At 52.1% G+C, this 18,249-nt stretch overlaps 1 protein-coding gene across 1 annotated transcript; it reads right to left on the bottom strand.

The window, feature by feature from the left end:
- Positions 1 to 4,552: 4,552 nt before the first annotated feature.
- On the bottom strand, positions 4,553 to 7,911 carry LOC308535333 (interferon alpha-inducible protein 27-like protein 2). Its single transcript, XM_081114183.1, has 4 exons — positions 7,655 to 7,911; positions 7,521 to 7,550; positions 6,724 to 6,885; positions 4,553 to 6,213 (listed from the first exon to the last, which is right to left on the bottom strand). Exons 1-4 carry the CDS (start codon positions 7,659 to 7,661, stop codon positions 5,996 to 5,998), a joined length of 417 nt encoding a protein of 138 aa, XP_080970309.1. The 5' UTR covers positions 7,662 to 7,911; the 3' UTR covers positions 4,553 to 5,995.
- Between the last annotated feature and the right edge of the window lie 10,338 nt (positions 7,912 to 18,249).

The raw sequence follows: 18,249 nt of genomic DNA on the forward strand, positions 1-18,249 counted from the left end.
CCGCCGCCTTGGGGTATTGATTAATTCACTACTTGCTTCTTTTTCTTTCTCTCCTTTCTTTGATGCCTTGGAGAGTCTGATAAAAGCTGTGAACCACTTCCCCCAAAACGCACACATTCTCAAAATAATGCCTCCACGTTCAGGGTGATCATTAGAGCTTCCGAAGGCCTTCCTTGGAGCTGAAGGCGAGAGCCCTGCCTTCACTAGAAGTCCAAGTTCCCCACGAGAAGAGCACTGGGTCTGACCTGGACCAGGAGGATGGACGGGCCCCCCTCCCTGCTGAGACCCAGCACACAGGGCTGCAGCCCCCACCCCCACCCCCAGCCCCAGCTCCCATCCTTCTGGGCTCTGTGTCCTGAACACCCGCCCCACCCCTCCCACCCCCCCCACCCCCAACCCCAGCCCCTGACTCATAAAGACCAGACCTGTTTCTATTCTGACTTTGAGTTTTCAGCCCCACCTCTGGGTCTCGCTCTGACCTGGTTCTCTGCCTCCGGCCTCAGGTCTGGCCTGCATAGTAGGCAGAATTCTGAGCAGGGCAACTGGTAACCCTTACCCCTGTATACTCCCCCACCTCTGGGTGTGGGGTGGGCCCTGTACATAGGATGAAAATTCACTCCTGTATCATGTAAAGTTACATGGCGGAAGGGAGATTTCACAAGTGGGTCTAATGTAATCACATGACCCTTTAAAAGCAGAGAGTGGCCCAGCCAGTGTGGTTCAGTGGTTGAGTGTTGACCTATGAACCAGGAGGTCACGGTTTGATTCCTGGTCAGGGCACATGCCCAGGTTGCAGGCTTGATCCCTGGTATAGGGTAAGCAGGAGGCAGCCAATCAATGATTCTTTCTCATCACCGATGTTTCTCTCTCTCTTCCTCTCCTTTTTTCTCTCTGAAACCAATAAAAATATTTTTTTTGCCCTAACCGGTTTGGCTCAGTGGTAGATCATTGGCCTGTGGACCTTAGGGTGCCGGGTTCAATTCTGGTCAAGGGCATGGACCTCGGTTGCAGGCTCCTCCCTGGCCCAGGTCCTGGTCGGGGCATGTACATGCAGGAAGCAACCAATCAATGTGTTTCTCTCACATCGATATTTCTCTCTGTCTTTCCCTCTCTTTTCCCCTCTCTCTAAAAATCAGTGGAAAAATATCCTCGGGTGAGGATTAAAAAATAAAAATATATTTTTTGAAAAAGCAGACAGCGTTGTCTGCTCATCACAGAAGAGGAAGTCAGAGTTAAGGAAGAGGGAGAGTTGAAGATTCTTATCATAGTTTCCATAACAAGAGCACAGTCTGGCTGAAACCTTGACTTTGACTCTAAACAGAGCACTCAGTCAAGCCCACTTGCACGTCGGACCTACAGCTCCAAGGCAATGTTAGCTTAAGCTGCTAAATCTGCAAGAATTTGTTATACGGGGAGAGAAAACAGCTGTGACCTCTCCCCCAGCTCTTTTCATCAGGCTGAGGGTTGTTCACTTGGGAGCTGGCTGAACATACTCTGGCAGCCCCAGCATTCCTGAAATTCCTGGCTTCAGTTGACCCCTGGGACTCAGGGACTCTGGGTCCTGTCCCTGCAGAATTCCGGGATCCCTGCCTCCCCTCAGGAGTCTGCAGTGTCAGGGAAGCCAGGCACCTTCTCCACTAACCAAGTTCTGTGCACGGTGGCTTGGCGTGCTGCCGAGGAGAGCAGAGAGGCAGAGGCCAGTTCTCATTGTCGCAATCTGGGATGGCTTCCTGCTGAGGCCCGGGTCTTCCCCTGTGTGGCAGGGGCTGCTAGGAGTCCCCCGATGTCCGGGCTTTCGGCCAGGTGCATCATCTCCAGTGAAGTACTGCACTGCAGCCCCTCTTTGCAGCTAGGCGTGCTCATGGGACTGGGTTCTGGTCAGTGAGAGGTGAGCAGAGACCACGTCTGCAGCTCTAAGGGGAGTGAAGGGCCCATCTTTGACCCTTGGCTACTTCCCAGGGGCTCTGCTGCAGGCAGGAGAATAAACCATCTTCCACCCTGCAGATGAAAGCAGCACCTTAAGGAAGGTAGAGCAGCAAGACTGCAGGAGCCTGGGCCTCCTGGGGCAATCCTGGCCAAGATTTTTTTTGTTTTTTATTCCTCACCCAAGGATATTTTTCCATTGATTTTTTTTAGAGAGAGTGGAAGAGAGAGGGAAAGACAGAGAGAAACATCAATATGAGAGAAACACATTTGATTGTTTGCCTCCTGCACACACCCTGACCAGGGCCTGGGCCAGGGAGGAGCCTGCAAACACAGTACATGCTGTTGACCAGAATCAAACCTGGGACCCTGAGGTTGGAGGAATGCTCTATCCATTGAGCCAAACAGGCCAGGGCCTGGCTGAGATTTTTATATGACCAAGTAACAGGGAAATAAACTTCTCTTGTTTCAGCCAAGAGAGCCTCTTGGCCAGCAAACATCCATTCTAAAGCACATGAGCGGGAACCTCTTGATTGCAAGCAACAGAAAAATCAATCCAACAAAGAGGATTGACCTGTTCCTTCTCAACACACCACAGAAACAACCGTGAAGGACTAAAACAAGGCTTAAACACACATGGCCCCGGAGAAGGGGAGAGAAATGACAGAAACACAATTTTAGGAGCCAGGAACCCCATGGACACGGGTTCTACTTGGCCGTCCCAAGAACACTGCACCTGAAGCTGTCAGTGGAGAAGGGGAGAATGAGGCGACTGCGCCCTGTAGGACCCCCAAAGGCTCAGCCACTGCCCGGAACGTCCTTCTGGAGGTTGGCATCAAGGTGGATTGGCAGCGAGAGGGCTGGTTGGAAGTCTCTGTAGGAAGCAGGCAGTTCCCCACGCACCCCATTAGCAGACGACCGGAGCTTTATAGTTGGCAAGGTGGGTCCCTGTGCCAGGAGGTACCAGGAGCTTTTTACTAAAAATGAGTTTCCATCCAAGTAAAGAGACCCTCAGTCATCTTCATCCATAGGCCCCAGGATGCTGCGGGCCAGGCTGTAACTTTCAGATCAGAGGGAGGACGAGTCTTCTGGGGAACCTTAGCCCAAGAAAAGAACTGCTCACGTTCCCACACCTTGGTGGGGGGGTGCCTGTGGAAAGGCTCAGGGAGGTCACAGTATGGGCCTGCAGTCGGCAGGAGACACTCACTGGTTGCACAGCCTGTCATCAGACATCCACGAAGTCTCAGCCCCTCAGGTCTGGGAAGCTCTCAGCCTCATGTCTCTGACCTTCTCTCTCCTGCACTCCAGCCCTGGGCACCCCCCCTCGGAGGGGGACCCAAGGTGGGAGCTACAGTGCTGGTCTGTGATGGTGGAAAACTGGGTACAGATGGGTCCTGAGGTGAGGGGAGTGCAGTGGCCCAGAAGGGATGTGGATGGAGGGGCCATGCCTTTCACAGCACCTGTGCCAGGGCAGGGAGGAAAGGGCGTGTTTCCTAGGACCCCTGCCCCTGTCCTCCTGGCCCCACAGCACCTTCTGGGGCAGCCTGAACACCCACAGAGCACCTCCCGAAGCACCGACACAAGAGGATCAAAACAGCAGCAAAAAGGTATTCGCTGCAGTAAGACACTGTCCATGACTCACCACAGAAAAGCCACACCCCGTTCCAAGAAGGGAATGCCGCCCATTTGATAGATGTTGTTAAAAGAAATGACCCTGTAGGGAATGGCCCAGCGGTTGAGCAGGAACCAAGAGTCACAGGCTCGATTCCTGGTCAGGGCACGTGCCTGGGTTGCAGGCTCGATCCCCAGTGTGGGGCGCGCAGGAAGCAGCCGATCAGTGATGCTCCTGCCTCATGCATGTTTCTCTCTCTCTATCCCTCTCCCTTCCTCTCTCTCTAAAAAGCAATTAAAAAAAGAAAAAAAGAAATGGCCGAAAGTCCCCAGCTCCTGCTGCTGCTGGAGACGGCCGCCTTCCCAGAGGCCGGTGGCCCGCTGCGTGGGTTGTTTCCAGCTGCGGGGCCTTAAACGGCCGCAGACGCACCAGCTCCTCGCAGCTGCTTCCTGTGTTCGGGAGATAAAACTGTTTTCCTATGAATCGGGCAACTTCGAATGAGTGAAGAGCCAGGGGAGGCGCAGGGAGGGTAGAGTGGCCCCAGCAGACGCCCTTGAGCACCTTGAGTAGCAGGAGGAAACGTAACTGAGAAGGAACATTTTTCCAACTGAAATTGCAAATTGCAAAGACCGAGGGATGATCTGCTGGTTTGAGTGATTTCCTCCCAGGCCTTCGGCAGGTGGCATTGCCCAGGGTAGCCTGGCGAGGGGGAAGAGCTGTGTTTTCTGCCGGGATTCTGACAGACCTGGGCCTGTCTGGGGGTGTCCACCAGGTGGGTCACGATGAGACAGGCCTTAGAGGCCCCCCCCCCCCCTCCCGGCCTGAGTCTCATCCTGAGGGAAGGAGACGGACCAGCCTGAACCGGTTCCAGGAACCATCGGATGGGGCGCTGTGGCTCTCTCGGGCTCAGCCCTGTGGGCTCCTGAGTGGGGCTGAGACCCTAACAGCTGTGGGCAAACTACGGCCGCTCCGGCCAGTTTGAAATGAATAAAACTATTGAAAAAAAAGACCGTACCCTTTTATGTAATGATGTTTACTTTGAATTTATTAGTTCGCACAAACACTCCATCCATGCTTTTGTTCTGGCCCTCCGGTCCAGTTTAAGAACCCATTGTGGACCTCGAGTCAAAAAGTTTGCCCTAGAACAAGGATTTGAGTGCAAATGTTTTATTGCAGGTGACTCCAGGGAGCACACACGGGGGATGGAGGCTGAGACAGGGAAAGACCCGCAGCCAAGAAAGGGCCCATAGTGAATGAGTTGGTCCTGTGGCAGCTGGGCCAGCGGCCGGCCTGCACGCACCCTCTCGGGGTCAGGAAAAGCCAGGGCTGTGTGGGCTGTCGGGCTGTCTCTTGGTGCTGGGCGTGACCGCTCTCCAGCTCTCCACTCTGAGCGGCCCTCCGGGTGGATACGGCCGTGGCGGCGTCTACACAATGCAGCAGTGCTCCTCGGGGCCTCCTCAAGACCATCCACTGGGTGCGAGCGGAAGTCTTAGCGCTCCTATTTTATTTATTATTTATGTAAGTGAATTTTTAAAAATATATTTTTATTGATTTTAGAGAGGAAGGGAGAGAGAGAAAGAGAGAGAGAGAGAGAAACATCACTGATGAGAGAGAATCATTGATTGGCTGCCTCCTGCACGCCCCACACCGGGGACTGAGCCCACAACCCGGGCATGTGCTCTTGACTGGAATAGAACCCAGGACCCTTCAGTCTGCAGGCTGACACTCTATCCACTGAGCCAAACCAGCTAGGGCAGAACTCCTGTTTTTAATCTAGTTTACAACTCATCCTTTTAAAAAACAAACAAACAACTCCAGAGAATGACACCTCACTGGCAGGAAAAGATCTCGTCTTGGGGGTGAGTGGAGACCCAGGGACACCCCAAAGGCCTTGTCACCAGGGTAGGAGCTGGTGACTGTCAGTTCCTGTTTGATTTTCCAGCGACACTGGGCTCAGTCTCCTCCCCCTGCAGTGCCCGAGCCTGCGGAACATCTGGCATGGTGCTGTGTCTGGTGGTTTGCTTGCCCGCCTCCGCCCACCCCCACCGGAATCCTGAGGCAGCAGGACGGGGGGCAGGGGGGGTGTCGGTCAGCTCTGGGTGTCCAGCGCCCACTGAGGAGGAAGGGCAAAGGGCTCTGGGGTCAGTGGGTCCACGTGCATCCTGGCTACCCCTCACCCGGCCTCCCAACTGGAGCCTTATCAACCCCACCACTGAGTGAGGGGCACAGAGGCCCATGGAAGGCCGGGGAGTGGCCCTGGGTTACACAGCCCATCCCTGGTAAGACTAGGACCAACCAAATCCTGCTGCCAATCAATCCTGTGCTTGATCTGCCTGCGCCACTCCCCCTCCCCATGACAAGGCAGGTGGGAGAATGGGGGGCCAGGGCCAGGAGCCTCTAATTCACAACATCCCAACCAAGGCTGCAGGAATGACAGGGAGGCGCGTGTGCACGTGACCTTTATTTCTGATGCTTCTCTGAGCTGAGGGGGCGGTTCGGAGGGTTAACTTGGGGTGCGTTTTTTCCTGGCTGGGCCCCTTCAGCCCCAGGTCCAGCTGGGGGAGGGGAAAGGGCTGGAGGGGAAAGGGGTGCCTTTTTTGAACCTCCCAGCAAGGCGCCCAGAAAGGACCCAGCGGAGGCCAGGAGGACGTTGGACGACGTGGAGAGTCCGGCTGCCCCTGGGGGAGAAGAGAGGGTGAGCGTGGGGGACCCTCAGGAGATCCCAACCCAGAGACCCCACCTGGGTCCCTCCTGTAGGTCCTGCAACCCCCAGGGCTCCGCTCTGGGTAGAGGATGCTGGGGTGGCAGAGAGAGGGGAGATGGGGAACTCATGGGAAGTGGGGACAGGAGAGCTGGCCCCAGGCTCCCACCTATAGGTCCCCCCTCACTTTACACAGGAGGCCCCTGAGGCCCCAAGAGTGAGGGACCCACCTGCGCCACCAGGGGTCAGCTGTGGGTAGAGCTGGACCCAGAGCCCCAACATCACTTGCCCTGGGCTCCTTCCTCTCCTCCCCCCCCCCCCCCAACCTCACTGGGGAGCCAGAAAGAGGACAGACAGGGGCAGACAAAGGACCAGGGAGCTGGGAGAGGACAGGCCCTCCCTCAGGCCGAGGCTCCAGGCTGAGTCCCGCCCTGGCCCAGATCCTTCCTCCCCACCCCACACGCCCCGGGCAGCTCAGGACACCTACCCACCGACTGCAGAGTGGCCACCAGGCCGCCGGCGGAGACCCCGCCCCCGTTGGCGACGGCAGCCGCGGACATCATCTTGGCGGCCAAGGAGGAGGCGGCGATGCCGGCGCCGGTGAAGCCCATGGCGCCCAGCACCAGGGGCACGGCGCCCACGGCCACCGCTGCGGGGAGGGGGCTGGGTCGGCACGTGGGCGCCGGGCGCGCACCCCCTGAGCACCCTCCTACCCGTCTGCCCTGAGCCCCTGGGAGACAGCAGCTTGGAGGGGTGCCAAGGTAAAGAAAAAGGTGGGGGTGCGGGGCAGGTGGGGCAGTCACAGGGGTCCCGGCACAGCCCGGCGGGTCTCTCACTTGCTGAGTGACACTGCGGACCTCACCAGCCTCGCTGGGCCTCGGGTTCGTGTGTGCAAAGGCGGGGGTGGGGGGGTGGGGGGTGGGGTGAAATGAGCCATGGCACCCCCTCCCGCAGGCTCATCACGAGGAAGCCCTAGAGGGGAAGCTAGTGGGGACCGGGTGACCTCCCGCGGGAGGGGGGCGCAGGCAGCAGGGGGTGGAGGGGGGCGCAGGCAGCAGGGCGTGGAGGGGGCGCAGGCAGCAGGGCGTGGAGGGGGCGCAGGCAGCAGGGGGTGGAGGGGGCGCAGGCAGCAGGGCGTGGAGGGGGCGCAGGCAGCAGGGCGTGGAGGGGGCGCAGGCAGCAGGGGGTGGAGGGGCCGCCGGCTCGAAGCCCGCAGGCCGGTGGGTAAGCCCCCCACAGGATGAGGCCGCGGGGGGCTGGCGATGGAGGGGACCAGTAACTCACCTCCTCCGACCACAGCCGCAGCCGCTTTCTCTAGGGGCACAAGGGGGGGGGCAGTTAGCTGTTGGAGGGAGCGGTGGGCGTCGGGGAGGCCACCCCCCGCCCAGGCCGCCGCCCCGCGGGAAGGCGAGACTCACTGATCATGGTGCGGCTCAGCGCAGGGCGGCTGCTCCGTGGGCCTGGCTTCCCGGGAGCCCACGGCGACTCTGCGTCAGCCCGCAGCCCGCACCCCGCCCGCGTCCGCCCGCACCCCGCCCGCGTCCGCCCGCACCCCGCCCGCACCCGCCGCCCCGCTCTTCCCGCCCCCCCCCCTCCCGCCGCCGGCGCCCGCCGCTCCCCCGCCCGCTGCGGTCCGGGGTGGGTTTCCCTCCTGCTCTGCGGCTCTGCCCCGGAGAAAAGAGCCTAAAGCCGCAGCCAGGGGCGTGGCTCCAAGTTGTATCGGCCCCCACCGACCCCTCAACCAAAGACAAAACCCAGAAAACCCAAACAACCCCGCAACATCTCACTGCACTTGGCTTCATTTGGGCGCATTTCCTTCCAGGGCACCTCGCTCCCCCATCTCTGTCACTGTCTGCGGGTGCCCCGTCCTGTGGGAGGAGGGCCGGGACAGCCCACATCAGAGAGCGGAGCGGCAGGACCTCCGTCCGCGGTTGGGGATCTGCGTGGGAGATGGCTCTCTCCTCGCCTCTTATTGACGGAGTCATTGTTTGCATCAGTATGGACTCATCGATACTCATTTTACACTTTGGTCTAGAATCCAACAGTACTTTATTTTGCTGCTCAAGTTTTTCCTGCTTTGGCTATTGCCGGTCTTTTAGTTGCTTCCTGTGTCCCTTTGACACGCACCCCATCATGGAGTGTGTGTGTGTGTGTGTGTGTGTGTGAGTGTGTGTGTAGATATATGTGTGTAGGTGTGTGAGTGTGTATGTGTGTAGGTGTGTGTGAGTGAGTGTGAGTGTGAGTGTGTGTGTGAGAGTGTGTGTAGATATATGTGTGTAGGTGTGTGAGTGTGTATGTGTGTAGGTGTGTGAGTGTGAGTGTGAGTGAGAGTGTGTGTGTGTAGATATATGTGTGTAGGTGTGTGAGTGTGAGTGTATGTGTGTGTGTGTGAGAGAGAGTGTGTGTGTAGATATATGTGTGTAGGTGTGTGAGTGTGTATGTGTGTAGGTGTGTGAGTGTGAGTGTGAATGAGTGTGAGTGTGTGTGTAACACTTCCTTACAGTCTGGCACTAATGATGCTGCAGGCTTATTTTGTCTATTTCAGTCCTAGAACTGGCGCGGGCCCCCTTCCGGAGAGCATGGCATTTGAAATAACATCTGCCTGCTAGGTGTGTCCATCCTTACTGGGTTGTTGCTGCTGCCGGGCCTCTACCTGTCAGCCACTCGCTCGGTTGTTCATCCCAGGGTACAGAATAGCAGTGTCATAACTGTCAATCCAGGGCTGCATATAGATTGTTTGAGATTTAAAAATACTTTGTAATAATCTCTTCTATCCTGAAATGGACTTCATACATAACATCATCTAGTTACACACAATATACTGCCAAAACTGTAATATGAAAGAGAAATAAAAGTTATTTATTTCAATATTTATATGCTCAAGCACTATTATAGCAGAAGATATAATAAATCAGTTGCTTTATTTAAGTTTAGATTTAAGATAATACAATATATAATTGAAAATTATGAAGTTGTTATATTTGATCCTTTGAAACAAGGGATTAAGAAATATATCTATAATCCCTATCTACATAACTATATCTAAGCACCGTGGATGTGACTGCTGCACATACAGACTGATTCAGGTACCATGAGTGACATTGCTACTCCAAACACCATTTTCTGAAATTGTCAATAGATCTTGGTAAAGTTCAGGACACAGCAAAGTTCAGTGTCTCTCTGATTTGCAAGATAATTGCAATTCCTGGAAAATTCATTCTGTATCAAAACCACGCAAAAATTACTTACGTGGAAAACGTGGTGAAATCCTAGGCGCGGGGACTGTGAATTTTTTGTTGACATGAAGGGACCTGTGAAGTTTGTACAGGACAACTTCTAGCTGTGAGGACTGTCTTGCTCATTTCGGGATGTCAGGCATCCTGACCCCCATGTGCCTAATACTAGAGCGTCCCTCCATCACTATGACGACTAAAAACATGCCATCAAATTCCACAAATGTCCCCTAGAGGGCAGCATCATCCCTGGTAAAAACTACCACCTTAGAAGGTAATTTTAAAAACCAAGGCATGTTTATAATTACAGTACTTAAAGAAAAAAATAAAATACAAAGCCAATGATATTTTCTTGGAACATTTTAAGACTAATTAGTGCATACAAATTTGGTATATGTGACAGATTAGTTATGATTCCAATTTTAATGGAGTATAGTACTTCAGTGAGAGATTTAATGGTGATTATAAAGACGAAAATTCAATATTGTATATGTTTATTTTATTAGGTTTATAATATTCACCATGTTCATAGGAAGGCTTTGCTTGTTAGAAACAAATGCAGTGCTTAAAAATGGAATTATAGATATATGCTTAAAAAGAAAATTTGTTATGTTAATATATATTCAACCTAAACTACTTAGGGGATTTAGTTAACTAGGTTTTAAAGATCCTCTTAGATTTATAGATAGGAGATTAAGGTTTTAATTAGAACTTAATAAAAACTTAAGGATATGAGCTTTTAATTTTTATTTCAATAAATTCAGTGTTAATTTTAAAAAGAACCCAAGCCACAAATAGACTTACTGTTTATAAAAGCTACTTTCGAGGATAGCCTAAAACCCAATGTATACCACCCACCTTCTTCTTTAAAAAAATAATTTTACTAATTTCAGAGAGGAAGGGAGAGGGAGAGAGAGAAACATCAGTGATGAGAGAGAATCATGGATCAGCTGCCTCCTGCACGCCCCCTACAGGGTGTTGAGCCTGCAGCCTGGGCCTGTGCCCTGACGGGGAATGGAACCGTGACCTCCTGGTTCATAGGTCGACGCTCAACCACTGAGCCACACTGGTCGGGCCCATCCACCCTAGTCTCCCCCCTGGGCAGTGCCAGCTGATTCGCTCTGGCTTCCTGGAATTTGTGAATGAAGACCATGAGCTTAAAACAAACACAGAAAAGCACTGAACCATACAGGGAAAGCTTAGGAATTTGAACACATTAAAACTAAGAAACTCTATTCAATAAAGTCACTATGGGAAGAATGAAAAGTCAAGCCAACACAATGGAAGAAAACATGTGCTACAAATGTAACTAACAAAGGACTGATATCCAGAATATGTAAATTACACCTACAAATCGTTATAAAGCCAAACTGTCTCCTAGAAAAAACAGGCGCGAGACTTAAGAAACCAAAAAAAAAAAAAAAAAAGAGGTTATTCGAATAACCAATACATATATGAAAAGATGCGCAGTCTCCACGAATCAGGAAATAGAAATTAAATATGAGTGCTGCTCTGGCTGAGATGTGGAAGGACGTGGAAGACCCTTGTTACTGCTGAAAAACAAGAAATCAACAGATAAACACAATGGTTTTCTTTAAATCCAGCGTTGACAAATATTATGTTATGGACCAGAGAGTAAATACTTGGTCTCACATGGTCTTTGTTTTTGTTTCGTTTTCTCCCCCTCCTCCCACACCCGCCTCCCCTTTCTTCATGGTCCTTTAAGAATGCAAAAGCCGCCGGAACCGGTTTGGCTCAGTGGATAGAGCGTCGGCCTGCGGACTGAAAGGTCCCAGGTTCGATTCCGGTCAAGGGCATGTACTTGGGTTGCGGGCACATCCCCAGTGGGAGATGTGCAGGAGGCAGCTGATCGATGTTTCTCTCTCATCGATGTTTCTAACTCTCTCTCTCCCTTCCCCTCTGTAAAAAATCAATAAAATATATTAAAAAAAGAATGCAAAAGCCATTCTCATTCCATGATCGGTACAAAAACAGGTTGTGAGCTGGATTTGAATGATGGGCTATCATGGGCCAACCCCTGCTTAAAAGTCATCAAAGAGCCATGGGTAAAGAAATATAAAATAACTCAACTCCAGAGATAAACCCTTCCCAGATAAAATATCTAACATTAAAAAAATTTTACAAGACATACAGCGAGACAGGAAAGTATAAACCTATAATCAAGAAAAAAAAATCAGTTAATTGACACAGTTCCACAGATGACCCATACGTTGGGTTTATCAGAAATATACTTTAAAATGATTATTATTAATAATATTTTAATCCTCACCTGAGGATATTTTCCATTGATTTTTAGAGAGAGGGAAAGACAGCGAGAAATATCAATGTGAGAGAGACACATCTATTGGTTGCCTCCTGCATGAGCCCTGAAGGCCCTGGGCTGGGGAGGAGCCTGCCCTTGACCGGAATCGAACCCAGGACCCCTCCGTCCACAGGCTGGTGCTCTACCCACTGAGCAAAACCAGCTAAGGCAAGATCAACCAAAGTTTAGTGAATTTTTTTGCCAACAGATGCAAGCTTTTAGAAATTGAAAACAAATTTCTTCAGGTTGAAGGAAACTTGTACCAGCTGGAGGCCTGCATGTGCGTAAAGGAACCATGAGGAAGAAAGGGTGAATATGTAGGTGAATATAAAGGACCTTTTGCATTACCTTTATACACACATGTGACTATAGTCTTAAAAATAATGATTGAAAATAATGACCGTGTATTGGTTATAACACGCAGAAGTGAGGTATGTGACAAGAGCATGAAGCAGGGGAGGGATGCTGGAATGTAATACGGTAAGTTTCTGATTAGTTAAAAACAGAATGTGATAACTTAAAATTTCATGTTCCAATTGCTAGAAAAAACACTAGAAACGACACAAAAAGGTTTTGCTAAAAGGTTAGTTGAATAATTAAATGGCATACTACATGATACTCAGTTCACTCAAAATGAGGCAGGAAGGATGAGTGGAGGAACAAAGAGTATATGGGACAAATGAAAAACTAAATCAAGGTAATAGTCTTAAATCCAACCATATTGATAATTATTTAAATATCAATGAACTAAATACTTTAGGCAAAAAACAGAATCTGTCACCTGGCTGGCTAGGTTGGCTCAGTGGTTGAGTGTCTACCTCTGAACCAGGAGGTCACAGTATAGTTTTTGGCTCCATTCCCAGTGTGTGTGTGCAGGAGGCAGCCAATCAGTGATTCTCTCTCATGATTGATGTTTCTCTCTCTCTCTCCCTCTCCCTTCCTCTCTGAAATCAATGAAAAAAATATATTTTTAAAAAGCCACACTAATAAAGCAGAGATTGTCAGACTGTATAAAGCATATAGACCACTCACCAAGATAGACCACATACTGGGTCATAAAATAAGTCTCATAAATTTCAGAAGTTCAAACATATACAGAGTACATCATCTGAGCACAGAGCTTTTCAATAGTAATCAATAACAATAAACATATAGAAATCCTCAGATAGATGAGAATCGAGGATCATACTTCTCAGTAATCCATGGGGCAAATTAAAAAATCACAACTGAGCCCAGCCAGTGTGGCTCAGTGGGCGGAGCATCATCCCACCCACCAGTAGGTCACAGGGTTGGATCCCTAGGAGGGGAGTGTGCAGGAGGCAGCCGATAGATGTTTCTCTTCCATCGATGTTTCCATCTCCCTCTCCCTCTCCTTTCCTCTCTCTGAAATTAAGAAAAACATATCTTCAAAAAGATGTAGATTTAGGTGCTTTCCCTCCTGGGAGCACGCCTGTGTCTTTCCCTTCCCTTCCCTTCCCTTCCCTTCCCTTCCCTTCCCTTCCCTTCCCTTCCCTTCCCTTCCCTTCCCTCCCCCTCCCCCTCCCCTCCCCCTCCCTCTCTGGGCCCAGGCAACATACCATCAGCTTCCTCACTCCCAAGCTCCCAGTGCCCTTCCTTGGCCTCTAGAAGCTGTTTCCTAAGCCCATTTCTTCTAGGAATTACTTTTTCTACTTCTGTAATTTACCCAATAAATGTTCTCTTACAGTTAAAAATATGATGAAAAATTTTAAAAAGATGTACATGTAAAAAAAATCACAAGTGAAATTAGAACTGATTTTGAATGAATAAAGATAAAACACCAAAATGTGTAGGATGTGACCAAATCAGCACATAGAAATATTTTTGTGTGTAGCTTTAAATGTTTGCATTAGAAGAAAAGAAAGATTTAAAATGAATTATGTTTCCAAATCAAGAAGAGCAAATTAAATCCAAAGTACGTGGAGGAAAAGAAATAAAGATAAGGGCAGAAATCAACGAAATAGAAAACGCACACAATAGAAAAGAAGGAGCAATCTCAACTTTCATTTGAATAACACGTTAAGACCCTGGCCAGAGTTTTCCTTGATGAAATAAAAAGGTGAGAGAAAACAAAAATAGCATCATCAAGAACAAGAGTACTTTATCACATTAATAAGAGACGGAGGGAAAATGATAAATAACTCTATGCCTCTATTTGACAGTATAAAGAAAATGGACAGATTGACCCAAAAAGAAATGGAAAACCTGAAAAAACAAACTAAAAGTATTAAATAAATTAATTCAGCTCTGGGCAGCAGGCCAAGCACGGGAGACCCGGGTGCCACCCTGTTCGAACACCTGCTGCTCCCCTGCTGGGTCTGGAGGAATTGAGGGCCGGATTCCTGCTTGTGCGCGCCCCCCTGTGGCAGAGTGGTGGCACAGCAGCTGCCACGGGAAGGCCTGAAGGCCTAGGCTTGGGACTTGGCATTCCATTTCACTGGCCCAAGCAAGCGCATGGTCAAGCTCCAAATCAAGGAGTGGGAATTTCTCTGCCCAAAATGAGGCCGCGGCAAGGGTGTGAATACGGAAGGGGTGAAGAGCTGGGGGTCGTCATTCAATCCCCCGCACCGGGCAGTGCTCAGAAGTACCTGTCCAGTTGACTGCTGACCTGCCCATCGCCCAGGTTTGGAAGGTGCACTCAGGGGCATCTACAACTCCTGTCTGTGCGCCCAGCCCGCGTGGCTCAGTGGTGGAGCATCGACCTACGAACCAGGAGGTCACAGTTCAGTTCCCGGTCGGGGCACATTCCCCGAGTTGCGGGCTCCCCAGCGTGGGGCGTGCAGGAGGCAGCCGGTCAATGATCCTCTCTCATTATTGATGTTTCTATCTCTCAGTCCCTCTCCCTTCCTCTCTGAAATCAATAAAATATGTATTAAAAACGATAAAACTACTGTCTCTGAGAATGTCCTTAACTTGGTTTCCTCAAAGGCTCTGTTTAGAGGGCAGAAAGCACGCAGGGCCACACGACGTGTGTCCTTGAGAAAAATAGGTGAGCTTTTTCTGCAAACAAACACCACCACCACCAAGAGCTCCAGCAGCCAGGAGTCGGGACTTGGCGGATCGGGGCCCGGGGCTCCGTCGATGGGCTCGACACGTGGACTAGCAGAGCCCTTAACACGCAGCTGCCGGGCTGAGGCCCCGCAGAGGCCCTGGCCGCAGTGAAGCTTCCGGATCAGCTGCGAGAATTCTCATAAGGAGCCCTGCCAAGGGCGGCGCCGTCTGGCGGCTGGCTCGCCACAGCCCTGAAAGCCGGTGTCTTTAACCCCTGAAACGCGGCCCTCGCGTCTGTGCCATGACACTCCCTCTGCCGGGTAATTACTTGGACGGGATCCTGGCGAGCCCGACGCAGTCCGTTTCCCAGCATTGCTGGAAACTTGGAAACACAGCTCAAGTGTACGCAGCTTCAAGTTGTGTCAAGTTTGTTTAATAGGCCTGGCTGGCATGGCTCAGGGGCTGAGCGTCGACCTATGAACCAGGAGGTCACGGTTCAGTTCCAGGTCAGGGCACATGCCCAGGTTTCAGGCTCCATCTGCAGTGTGGGACCTGCAGGAGGCAGCCGATCAATGATTCTCTATCATCATGGATGCTTCTCTCTCTCTCTCCCTCTCCCTTCCTCTCTGAAATCAATAAAAATATATTAAAAAAAAAGTTTGCTTAGTAAAAAATCAGCTGCTCATGGTTCCTCCCTCCCCCACCATTCACCTGCAGCCCTCAGTCCTGGGCCTCCAGGTGGTGCACATGGGATGCTCGGTGGCTAGGGGGCAGCCTGCAGACCCTCCAGCCCGGGGAAACGGGGGACTCCGGAGGCCCCGGGCCTTTAACTTCCATCTGCAGTGGCTGTCGCCTTCGGGTCTGATACCAGGTGGGAGCCGTCCACTCTCAGCTGCCTTTGGTCAACAGCTCCCTTGAGCATCCGTGTCAAGTGGCCGTGGGGACCGGGAAGAGATGGCGTGGAGGTGACACAGGCAGGCGGAGGACGCTCTGCTCCTGCTCATCTCCCTCACGTGTCTTCTCCGTGGGCTAGAGTCCCTCCCCGACCCATTCCTTCCCCTTTGCCCCTCCAGGGACCTGGGCGCTCTGACCTCTATTCTCTTCTTCTTTATCCCACATTTCCCCCCATTGATTTTTAAAGAGCAGAAGGGATGGGGAGAGACACAGAGAGAGAAACATTGATGTGAGAGAGACACATTGATTGGTTGCCTCCCACACGCGCCCCAACCAGGACCAGGGATCCAGTCTGCAACCGAGGTCCATGTCCTTGACCGGAATCCAACCCTCGATCTTTCTAACCACTGAGCCACCGGCCAGTCTTGTGTGACAGCGTGCGACAGTGTTTTCCAGCAGAGGAGCCGAGGCTCCAGCACTTTCCCAAGGCCACGAAAGCGGTCAGGGGCAGAGCTGAGTTTGAACTAGAAGCTCCAGGCTCCAAACTGCACGTTCCTCCCGCCAGAGCACATGTGTGTTTGCATATCACAGTGCTTCCTACACAAGCCGCCCGGGGTCTCAGTGAAAACCCACACAGAGAAACACAGCGCCCCGAGGAGCAGGTCGGGGAGGGGCTGGGGCCCTGCAGGCCGACAAGCTCCCGGGTGATGCTCACACTGCGGCCCACGGACCACACTTGGCGTAGCCAGAGCAGAGTGTCTCCAATGAGCTCCCACACGCACCGTGCCTCTTTTTTATTCTGTAACCCTCAACTGAGGATATGTTTCCATCGATTTGTAGAGAGAGTAGAAGGGAGAGGGAGAGACAGAGAGAAACACTGATGTGAGAGAGACACATCGATTGGTTGCCTCCCGAGTGTCCCCAACCAGGGCCGGGAGCCTGCAACCAGGTATGTGCCCTTGACCGAAATCGAACCCAGGACCCTTCAGTCCACAGGCCGATGCTCTATCCACTGAGCCAAACCAGCCAGGGCTATTTCTCTTTAAAAAAAAATTATTATTTTTTTATTTTTTAAATATATTTTTATTGATTTTTTACAGAGAGGAAGGGAGAGAGATAGAGAGTTAGAAACATCGATGAGAGAGAAACATCAATCAGCTGCCTCCTGCACATCTCCTACCGGGGATATGCCCGCAACCCAGGTACATGCCCTTGACCGGAATCGAACCTGGGACCTTTCAGTCCGCAGGCCGACGCTCTATCCACTGAGCCAAACCGGTTTCAGCAAAAAAAAAAAAAAAAAAAAAAAAAAAAAAAATTTAAAATTGATTTCAGAGAGGAAGGGAGAGGGAGGGAGAGATAGAAACATCAACGATGAGAGAGACTCATTGACGGGCGGCCCCCTGCACCCCCCACTGAAGCAGGAGATCACGGTGCCCAGTGTGGAGGGGGCAGGAGGCCATGCCGGCCAGGCTGCACTGTTCCCATTGATCCTTGCCACGCCCCGTGAGGCTGGCCGGACGGAGCTGGCACACTTATATTTTACAGGTGAGGAGGCTGCCGTCCAGAGAGTTGCCATGACACGTTGATCACTCTAAGACTAACTGTGTGAGGCCTTGGCTCCAGCCTGCCAGGCACAGCTCGGCAGCTGCTGCCACCATCCTGTGTGCTGTGTCACCCACGCCCCCGCCTGGAGAGCGGCCTTGGCCCTGCGGGGACTGTCCTATTATTCCGAGGCCCCATTGTTCCTGGCCCAGTGAGGCGCCCCAGTAAAGCGAAAGGCTCGGCAAGGTAGGTGCGGCCGGAGGTCGAGCGCACACACATCGGGGAGGCGCCTGGTTTCCTGGTGCAGGATCGAGTGTGCCTTGTGGGCTGCCCTTGGCGGGGAAATGGGCCACATGAATAATACAGTGACTAACAGAGGCTGCCGCAATCTGCCAGGAGGTCTGCGATGGCAGAGAGGCCGGGGACTGTGGGCTGTGACAGGGATACCCAGAGTGCTCCAGCAGGGCGGGGAGGTGGCGGCCAGGCGTTTCGCTTCTGGAGCTGCTATCAGCTGGGACACATGCTTTTCTCTGAGGGCAAAGCTTGCTGGCCTTTGGCAAAGAACCAAGATACTCAGAGCTGCAGATCTAGGGCAGGAAAAGGGGATGGAAAGGGTCTAATCAATGAGTGACAATGTGAACCCCAAGGAATCTGAGAAAGTCAGGGAGGGGTGGGGAAGGCGAGGAAGTGCGAGAGCCCTGCTCATCCGCTGGGCGGCTGGGGAAACAGGTCCTCCAATGGGGACACCTGCTCCAGGCCAGCTGGGCGGCTGGGCAAACAGGTCTTACACAGGGACACCTGCGCCAGGCCAGATGGGCGGCTGGGGGAACAGCTCTTACACAGGGACACCTGTTCCCAAGGTCAGATGGGCGGCTGGGGGAACAGCTCTTACACAGGGACACCTGTTCCCAAGGTCAGATTGGCGGCTGGGGGAACAGCTCTTACACAGGGACACCTGTTCCCAAGGTCAGATTGGCGGCTGGGGGAACAGCTCTTACACAGGGACACC

This window comes from Myotis nattereri (assembly GCF_964212035.1).
Source record: "Myotis nattereri genome assembly, chromosome: 1".
Lineage (NCBI taxonomy): Eukaryota > Metazoa > Chordata > Mammalia > Chiroptera > Vespertilionidae > Myotis > Myotis nattereri.

Excerpts from the sequence above, each read along its gene's own strand:
- LOC308535333 (XM_081114183.1), bottom strand. Across the intron at positions 6,886-7,520 it reads TGCGGCTGTGGTCGGAGGAG|CGGTGGCCGTGGGCGCCGTG; the intron begins GTGAGTTACTGG and ends CCCTCCCCGCAG. Across the intron at positions 6,214-6,723 it reads GGCCACTCTGCAGTCGGTGG|GGGCAGCCGGACTCTCCACG; the intron begins GTAGGTGTCCTG and ends CTTCTCCCCCAG.